The sequence below is a fragment of the Bison bison genome, unplaced genomic scaffold (assembly GCF_000754665.1).
Source record: "Bison bison bison isolate TAMUID 2011002044 unplaced genomic scaffold, Bison_UMD1.0 scf7180017864474, whole genome shotgun sequence".
Lineage (NCBI taxonomy): Eukaryota > Metazoa > Chordata > Mammalia > Artiodactyla > Bovidae > Bison > Bison bison.
The window spans coordinates 941,241-951,742 of NW_011495035.1; the positions used below are offsets into that span (position 1 = coordinate 941,241).

At 37.8% G+C, this 10,502-nt stretch overlaps 1 protein-coding gene across 7 annotated transcripts in view; it reads left to right on the top strand.

The window, feature by feature from the left end:
• The window catches only part of MITF (microphthalmia-associated transcription factor), a 228,457-nt gene that overhangs the window by 124,938 nt on the left and 93,017 nt on the right, over positions 1–10,502 (top strand). For 5 of the 7 annotated variants that reach the window (XM_010861986.1, XM_010861991.1, XM_010861985.1 and 2 more), the window contains one exon: positions 10,279–10,490. In XM_010861986.1, coding sequence (XP_010860288.1) covers positions 10,279–10,490 — 212 coding nt within the window. The remainder of the gene's footprint in view (positions 1–10,278; positions 10,491–10,502) is intronic. The other 2 variants (XM_010861987.1, XM_010861989.1) reach the window with 1 other exon arrangement.

Consider the following 10,502-nt stretch of genomic DNA (forward strand, 5'->3'; position numbering starts at 1 on the left):
ATATATATATATATATATATATATATGAGATTTATTCTGACTTGAGAAACCTTAAAATATGGAGGAAAAGTTTGTCTTATAATTAAACTAATACAGTTGGTTTCTGGAACTGAGATTTTTGGGAAAAGACTGTTCTTTGTCACTGGGTGACTCAAGCAATGGTTTTACTAAAGGTCTTCCAGCATTAAGGTTCTAGTGTTACCTGATTTTAGGAGGTGGGTTATTTGTTAGGGTAGAGATACCAAATTTACTCTTTGGATAGATATTTATTTCATCCCACTATGTGCTAAATATTCTTTTAGGTGCTGGAGAATTTAGGTGCTGGTGAATAAAGCATAGAAATCTCTGCCCTCATAGAGCTAGCTCTATCTGGTCATGAGGGGCTAGGAACATTCCAGCTCTATCCTTAAGTCTGGGTCTCATCTTCATGGTCCAAAGTGGCTGCTACACCTGCAGCCATTACAACTAAATTCTAGGAGACATGATGGCAAAATGGGTATCTCTTTAGGAAGAATTTTTGAACAAACCATGTGATCTTTCTGCTGAAGTCTCACTAGCAAAACTCAGGCATGAAGCCAATCTACCCCCTGAAAAGGTAGGAAATGTGAGTGGCAGTGTACTGGCCAAAACAAGGGCAAAATAGAATGGATAGCTAGATTGTTTGAGTTGTAGCTCTTAGGCCAAAACATTGATTTTTTTTTTTTAACAAATAACTGATATTTTCTAAAATGACACAAAAATGTACTATGGTTTAACAGAGCACATCCAACTGGATTAAACAGAAATGGAGATTGAGAATCCCTTGTAAATCAATGTATCTGGTGTCCAGGGTTACGAGGCTTCAGGGATGGTTTGATCCAGATGCTCTTTGCCATCCACATGCTGGCTTCTTACGCACTCTTCCTTCTTTCTAGGCCTCAATTCCTTCTTTCAGTTCACATCACTGTTTCCTTTAGTTTGCCTTTCTTTCCATATAGTTTCAGGAAGTTCCAGATTTATATCCTACCATCTTTTCAAACCTTAGTATAAATAGAGGTCTTTTACCCCAGTAGTTCTAGTCAAAGGCATTGGGCTGCCTCTGTTGGGTCATTTTAGAGTATAAGCCCATTCGATGGGTATGTTGATTGATCAAACCCACGTTGTGTTTCTAGGTCTGGAGTTAATAGCACCACCATAACCTGCCTCATGAATGGAAAATGAGGGGGCTGGTTTTTCAGGATGGAATTAGGGTACTTTCTCAAAGAAATGAGGCAGTATGGTGAGCCAGCATAAGTAATATGTGACCGCCATAAATCATTACCACTATTTGTAAGGCTGGCTTTTAGACCATGACAAGTGCATGTACTCACTGCTCCTGAGATCATAATTGGTACTTTTGTTTTGATTTTCAAACAGTTTTGCAAACTTTGCATCTTGGTTGATATGTCTTAGACATGTAGTAATTGCTAAGTGATGGCAGTCTAAGGCTTTTGAATCTTCTCTCACCTGTTGTGTTGCTATCTTGACACATGGACAGAGCATACCTGTGACTGGGGCGATTGTTCAAGTAGAGATAGAAGGCTTTTCAGTCTTTAAAAATATCCTTCCAGTTACTTCACACTCATGTCTGAATTCTCTCATTAGATTGTCGTGGTGGTTTGATGGTTTAGTCACTAAGTTGTGTCTGACTCTTGTGACTCCATGGACCATAGCCTTCTAGGCTCTTCTCTGTCCATGTAATTTTCCAGGCAAGAGTACTGGAGTGGGTTGCATTTCCTTCCCTAGGGAATCTTCCCAACCTAGGGATAGAAAATGGGTTTCCTGCGTTGCAGGCAGATTCTTTACCAACTATAGTTTTGGATAAAAGTTCGTTCCTTTTAAATTGCTGTAAGTGGGATATATTGTTATGCCATATCAATTACTTATACCTTATAAGGAATGGATTTTTCAGAGTCTTTTAAAATATGGCATCTAGATGTGAATGAGGTTCCACGGTTGGACAGTGTAGACAGGAATTCTAGAGTGTGATCTAGTGAAATGCAGCTTGATAGGAAAGATAGGATTGAGTGTGGGGCCATCTACTTTATCTGCATTATGACCTTTTGATAGGCTGCCAGAAATAATTTCTTAGAAAGGAATTGAGAGTGGAGTGTGGAAAGCCATGGTGGCGTCTGTGGGAAACGGAGGACAGTCATGGCCTTAAAAGGAGGAAATGGTACCCTCATATCCTTGTTTGAAAATAGCTTTCAGTAACAGATACTCCTTGGTTGGAGTGTATAGAAGTACGAATATCTATTTGGGAGGGGTGCATATAATCAACTTAAAACAAAATCTGATGGTGAATATTGCCTGGAAGAACACTGGGCTAATATTATAGAGGTCTCAAACATTTTGGGTCATATCTCCTAAAGTAAGTTTTTTAAAGCTGGCTCTCTCAACATATTTTAGTTTACTTATAAATTTCATACATGTGTCACTATACTGATGCTATATTATAATATGTGTGTGTGTGTTGCTTAGTTGTGTCTGACTCTTTGCAACCCCACGGACTATAGCCCGGCAGGCTCCTCTGTCCATGGGATTCTCCAGGCAAGAATATTGGAGTGAGTAGCCTTTCCCTTCTCCAGGGGATCTTCTGACCAGGGATCAAACCTGGGCAGATTCTTTATCGTCTAAGCCACCAGAGAAGCCCAATATTATAATATACAACATGTATAAAAATAGAAAATAACAGTGATGGGTAAATTTTATATAAATTTCAATCTTTTCTTCCTGTACTCCAGGGAATCTTTTTTTGTACCCTCTTTTGAAGAATGTTGATATATTAGTTTTGTCTTCTTATGTTTCTTTGAAAAATACAGATATAAGTCTTATTATGCTTCTTTTTGATTTTGATCTCATCAGTTATTGAAGTTACTCTTACTGGTGCCTGTCGAAGGTCCAGCTTAAAGAGCATTAATCCTAAATAGATTCAGAGAGACTACAGTTCTTTCAAACTAATTGGATTCCAGGTGTTGAAAAGTGACGATTTTGGATTTTTAACATGCATATTTTTAACTTGGCAATTCTTGCTTTTTTAGAACACTTTCCTCCTTATGCACAACAAAGAGTAAAGAACTCCAGAGGATGGGCGTGCGGTCCTCTCTGGACACCAAGCTGGCCTCATGTCCAGCAGAACAGGGCCCTTGGAAGACCTTCAGATATTTGTTGAAGGAAAGAAGAGGAGAAAGACAAGCTGCACTTCGCAAGCCTTTTTATTTCCTCTGTGCCAGAAACCTGTAGCATTTATTGTCTGAACTGATAGTGTTACCAGGAAAAGCTGGACGTTTGGCATGTTTTCTTTTTTTTTTTTCTTGACCACTGCAACCAAGGTTGTTGATGGCTGAAGTCCACAAGATTTCCACTTTTGAAGCCAAAGTGTGAAATCTGGTACTTTCACATTTACATGAGTTATACTCTCAGTTATTTTAAGTGATGTTTGTCATATATATCATATATCAGATACACCATATATTTCTTATATTTATGTGTGTGTGTATATATATATATCATATAGACAAATAACAATATATATTCTTATTGGTACTTGCTTCTACCATACATGATGAAAAAGTCATCTCTACGCTTATAGAGCAGTGACTTTGGAAAGAAGGGAAAGGTTAAAATAATGGAAATAGCTGATCCTTTGAAAACGTTAAATACTAGGACTTTCCTGGTTGATCTAGTGGCTAGGACTCTGTACTTCCGGTGCAGGGGCCCAGGTTTGATCCCTGGTCAGGGAAGTAGATCCCATGTGCCACAACTAAAGAGCCAGTACAGCCAAATAAATAAAATAAATATTAAAATGTTAGCTATCCATACTGCCATTTAAAAAGATGTATCTGTTTACTGACTCTTATTTTGGTAATTTATGCACTTGGGCTTACTTTCTTAAGACTCTTAAAAATCTCTTTTTGCTGACAGAACAGCAGTTTTGTAGGTTTGGCCTGTAGGTTCTGATGTACTTTTCCTTAGAATAGAATAGTTATGTTGTAACCATAATGATCCATTGGCAGTATCTGCAGAGATTTTTTGTCTAGTTGGTTTTATAGCCCATTTGGCAAGAGTGGGTGGTCCTTACCATTTCATTCCGTTCAACATGTTGGGTTCAGCATCAGAAGGACTCTTCAGAGCTCTTGGAGTTATCAGAGGCCGGGAATGGAATGTGCATTTCCTCAGACATGGAAGAAAGTGTTCTGGTCTAAGAATCAAAGATGTGAGTTCATGTCCCAGCACTCCTACCAAACAAATGGATGATCTTGGGTGTCCAAGTTTCCAAAGCTGGCATCAGAATCAGCAGCGTAGTTTTTGTAGATATACTGATTCCTGGGCTTTACCTAACCTGAAGTCAGAATTTCTTGGGATGGAGCCCGGGCATTTTGACTTTAGGCAGGGTCCTTAGCTGATCCTGTGGCAGCCAGCCTTCTGCACTTGGAAACCCTAGTAGCTTAACCTATCTCTGACATAGCTTTCTTACCTGTGCATGAGGTTAATTATCATGCCTTCCTGTGTCTTCACTGTCTGTGTGAACATCAGCCACTGTGCTTTCTTGGACGTAATTACATTGTATCCAGTGCAGGCAGATGCTAGGCTTTGAGCTCTATCAACTGAAAGATTATAATGAAGATTCCTTTTTCCTGGAGAAAAATTCTCGGCGTTTTACTTTATATCTTGTGAGTGAACTGCAGGATAGATTATCTTCTCTCCACCCCTTCAAACTTTGTCAAATTCTCTGAATCAAAAAGAGATTGCCTAAACCTTAAAAAGCAGATAAGCTATGGTCCAAGCTTGCATACAGGCTTATAAAATTCACTTTCTTGCATAAAAAAGAAGTAGCTTGTTCATAGTTTCATGTTTTCTGAGTACTACTTTTTTAACTCTGTTCTAGTTTATCTGAATTGTGTTTTGGTTATTGTGCTAAGCTTTTTACCTCTATTACAAATTTTAATCCTCCTCATGATGCCAAGAGGCAAATGTATTAAACAATCTATAAATAAAGAAGGCAGAAGGCAATGGCACCCCACTCCAGTACTCTTGCCTAGAAAATCCCATGGACGGAGGAGCCTGGTAGGCTGCAGTCCATGGGGTCGCGAAGAGTCGGACACGACTAAGCGACTTCACTTTTACTTTTCACTTTCATGCATTGGGGAAGGAAATGGCAACCCACTCCAGTGTTCTTGCCTGGAGAATCCCAGGGACAGGGGAGCCTGGTGGGCTGCCTTCTGTGGGGTCGCACAGAGTCGGACACGACTGAAGTGACTTAGCAGCAGCATGATGCCAAGAGGCAAATGTATTAAACAATCTATAAATAAAACCAAAGCTCAAAGAGATTGACTAACTTGGCCATGGTCACAGGTTAGTAAAGGCCAGGACTGTATTCTGCCTGCGGAATTGATGAGAGGTAAGGCAAGGGAAAGTTCATCAGCTCCTTGAGCCTAGAAGCTAAGTTGCAGCTTACAGCCAGATTCACGTCTTGGATGATTGTGATATGGAGACCAAAGACTGATTCCTAAGGTCTGGTGAAGGGGTATTGGCATCACTGTGAAAGGTGAGGATTGGTCAGGCAAGTGTTGTTTGGATGGTGAGATACTGGAGTTTATGAGATTTCTGATATATTTAAGTCGCTGATGAAGGCAGAGGAATTAACTCTTTGAATTTAGGAATATACCAGTGATTCACAGAGCACATGTCCAAATGTCTCTTTACCATTACAGAGAAGGGTCAGGCTTTGAAGGTTAAAAATGTAAATTTAGCCATCAAGTTAGGAACTCAGGTCACGTTTATGGCTACTTATCTAAGTGTCCATATTCTAGCTGGCGTGTTATCACTGTAACTTAGCTGGGATTCGCTCACTCAGTCATTGTTGTTCGTTTAGGAGGTGGGTTTTGGAGAGGTTCAGAGAGGTTGAGTGGCTTGTTAAAGATCAGATTGCTCAGCAGCGACTGAACTAGAAGTTGTGTCCTATTGATGGCCATACTCCTGAGTCACCACTGAGCAATTCCCAGTTTTCAGGGAAGTTGCCTGGTCTTAGTGATGTGAGTAAGTGCCAATTAAGGCATTTGCCTCCCCTTCAGTTGGCTTTCAAAGGGTGACTTCTTGTGGTGAAATATATACCTTCCCACATGGAACTAGATAAGAGTCCAATAATCTAGATAACTGACTTAATTTTAAGGCATCTTAAAAAAAATTACATGACCCTGCCTTTTAAACTCATTGAGATTAGAAACCAGGTATTCCCAGCACCTGGCACAGGGGAAACCCTCAATAGCCATTTGTTGAATAAATGACCTTTAAATAATCTGATTAAAAGGAATCAGACTGATGAAATTAGGATTACCTAATGCACATTGAGGTTCATGGGCCCTGGATGAGTTCGGTCAGCTATTAAAACTAAATACATTCAGACAACTCTTATTAGTAGTAGTTGAAGCATCACGTCCTCATTTTAAAAATAAGCTTTTGGCTACCTGTAATGTTCTCACATAAAACTCGACTTTGAGTTTAAAACTTGCTCATGTGACCTGCTAACATTTTGATGTGTAGGTATTTTTGTCGATAGGGTGATAATTGCAGATTCAGTTATTTCTAAGAGGAAGTAAAGTTTAAAAGATCGAGGAAAGCTGACAATCTGAGAGTCATCTTTAACATGGAAATATCCAGTAGGGTACGTGTGCAGTGAAGTAACTTTTTCCTTTCTTTTCTTTGAGAAGACTTATTCAAATGTCAATTAGCTGAACCTTGCTAGATTTTTTTTTGTGTGGGGTTTTAATTTATTTATGTGGGTCTACCATATAAATATGTAATTTTTTTCCTAATAGGATATTTCAGTAAATGTTTTAAATGATACTGTTGTTGACTTGAAAGTCTGCAGCCTTAGAGGTTGATGACTAGTAATTTTAACTTAAGATGTCTCAAGAATGCTTTACTGTTAATTGAAAGGATTTTTTTTTCCCCTGGTATCACAGCCAATGGCTTGTCTTGAGCAGCTAATTAGTGCGATTTTTCCACAGCTGCATTTGCCAAGGCACAAAGGTTTGCTCCTGTTTTTATCAAAAGGATCAGTCTCTCTGGGAATGTTTTAACCTGACAGGCTTTGAATAGCAAGACCATCTATTTATTTATTTATTTTTAAATAGCCTTCTTTTCTGGGTTTAGGAAAGTACGTTTGAGCTCTGAACACATACTCAAAAGTGGGAAAATGCATTTTCTTTTGGTGCTCTTTTAGCAGAACCTGAGCAGGTGAATGGAGTGTTTTTGAGAAATGATGGGGTATTTTTATGGTGTAGATGAATGCATGATTTGAAAGTAATAAACCGGGTATTAGCATTGTTCAGTCTTTGTGTATCTGTAGGAAACTATAAAGGAAAGAGGGTCTAAGTCTTCTGGGATGCTGAAGACTTCCAAGAGAACCAGTGGATACAAGTCAGCACTTCCCTATCCTGTTGTCAAAATGCTGTCTAGGGTGGATCTAGTCTCTTCCAGCCAAACTGTGACTTTGATCACTCAACTCACTTCTTCATGCTTATAAGTTAATTCATGTTCCTTCTGTTTTCAAATTAGTGGCATATATACTGCCACTGAAAAAAATATGGTGACATTATGGTTTATAGGGGGAAAAGTAAAAAGTAAGAAATTTACCTATAATCCCACTCCCACTTTGGCAGCTCTCATCCTTTTGCTGGTCATGTGTATATTTGTGTACATACATACACTCTACTTATTCTAGATTAGAATGGACATCCACTTTTGATTCTACTTTTTAATTTGTCTTAGGACATGGATTTTGCACTTTGCTGTGTGCTGAGCACTTTTTTTTTAAAAAGGTATATTATCAAATCTATATGTATCATAATTTACTTTTTTTGTTGTTTAGCTACACTATGTGGCATTGGAGATCTTAGTTCTCCAACCAGGGATCAAACTCGTGTACCCTGCATTGGGAGTGCAGAATCTTAACCACCGGACCACCAGGGAAGTCCATAACTTATTTTTTTTTTTAACCTGTTTTATGCTTAAATCTTTTGAATGGTTTTATTTATTTCCTCAACTTTACTGAGGTATAATTAACAAAATTATTTAAGGTATATAATGTGATGATTTTTTACATGTATACATTGTGAAACACATTAATCACCTCACATGGTTACTTACATATTTTTGCGTGTGATGAGAACACTTAAGATCTGCTGTCTCAGAAATTTCAAGTGTACGATGCAGTATTGTTAATTATAGTTAACATGCTGTGCTTTAGATCCTCAGAACTTACTCATCTTGTAACTAAAAGTTTGTGTTATTTAACCCACATCTCCCCTCATAATTTACATAATCATGCCTATGTCAGGGGACAGAATACTGTGCAATTTGTCAACAGCTTTGTAATGTCAGGTTTTCCACATTTTGAATTATTTTCCTAAGAAAGTTATCCATCAGTGAAATTTCTGAATCAATTGATAATATTGTCAACTTGATAACCGATAATATTAGATAATATTGATATTGATAATATTAGAGGATTGTAGTATTATCTTCCAGCAATAGCTCAGGGTTGCATTATCTTTGTACTTTTTCTTGTAGTAAACATTTTTTTAAGTTTAATCATACCTTTCTAATAGCAGGATTTCCTAAGTTTAATATATTGTATAGTTTTAATTCACAACCATAAGTATATCTCTATACCATTTTTTATGGCTCTATATTAACAGCATTATTTTATATGAACTTACCAGTCTATTGAAGCAGGTTTCTGTGCTGGGTAATGAGTTAAATGCTAGTATAATTTTTTATTATATAGTTTTCTGGAACTCTGTGAAGGTGAAATGCAAACATTTCTTTATTCTTTAGTACTTTTTTTTTTTTTTACCTGAAGAATTTGAAGATTTTTATCTTTAAGGGGTTTATAAGGCTGGTCAATAATTTAAAGGCTCTATTTTGCCTTTGTTAGAAGATAAGGATGATATTGGGATTTATATTCAACGAAAGAAGCTCAAAGGTATAGATACTTCTCTGGAAGAATAACTTTGACGTGAATATAAATACTTCCTAAATATTACTCTTTTTTCTGTTTCCAGGTGCTAATTAAGGTTTTATATTCTTTGCCCTAAACTGTTGTTGTTTTTTTTTTTAAGAAAATGATATTACCAGAAACAAAATTTCTAGATAATAGTAATTGCAACAACAAACATTTATTGAGGCAGTACTGCATAGCACTCATTGTATTAAGGGATTTTTGTGCATTATTTCATTCATTATTTTGTTTAATCCTCACAAAATTCCTAAGAGGTAGGGGTTTCGAGTATAAATGATGCAAAAGATATTTAAAAAGCATCTCCCATTTTGATAGGTGGGTAAGTAAGTTAAAATATTGTTATTCCTCTTTTTCAGACATGGTAACTAAGGCAGAGAGAGGTTTATTTACTTGTTGATGTCGTAGAGCTAGCAAGATAAACAATAGAAATCTATATTTAGGAAAATCAAAAAGTCCTTTCTTCTTGACTTGTGACAAGTATTTAAGCTTTTTAAATGATTTTGGGTAGAGTAAGTGCTAGCACCATTAGAGGCAGGCCTCATGGGGAACTCATAGAATGTGTGTTGGATAGAACTTGCCAAGAAGAATCAGAAGAAAAGACTGCACAAAGAAACCCAGGCGAAGAAGAATGGAGTTGCCAAACTAACTTGTCTTCTGCCCTCTTTCTCGAAGACTGAGGTTGAGTTCAGTGTTAAGATTCTGGTCCAAAGGCTTCTTTAATGACTTTCACTTCTTGTATCGTAGAAAAATTTCCCCATGACAGAGTTCACCTTTTCTTTGAACTATTGTGTGTTAGTAAACAGTTTAAATATCTTCAAGGAATTTAGATAGTGTACAGGAGTAGTTATTTGGCTAGATTCGGCTATAAAAGGAAATCAAGAAAATTATTTTTAAGTGTGAAACTCTGGGTACCATTAAGATCCCTTGCTTCTTGGCACTTCATATGGCAGCACTATATTTGGTGGTGATGAGTAGTAGGCGATATAAAATGTCAAAAAAAAAATAAGCTGTATGATAAAAATGCCTAGATGCAATCAAGCCGACTTATTTTAATTCAACTACTGATGACTTAAATCCTGTCAGCTCTTGATTTTCAATTAGGTGGAATACCACTCTGCGATCTGATTATATTTTGCACGGGCTCATTTCATAGTTTGGTGCAATTTAGGATACCCCAAAATGCAAATGAAAGGTCTCATTAGGAACTCAATGTGTGTTTTTCTGTTTCCCCACAGCAGTTCCGAGGAGCATCCTGGGGCCTCCAAGCCTCCGATAAGCTCCTCCAGTATGACATCACGCATCTTGCTACGCCAGCAACTCATGCGTGAGCAGATGCAGGAGCAGGAACGCAGGGAGCAGCAGCAGAAGCTGCAGGCGGCCCAGTTCATGCAACAGAGAGTGCCTGTGAGTCAGACTCCAGCCATAAACGTCAGCGTGCCCACCACCCTCCCCTCTGCCA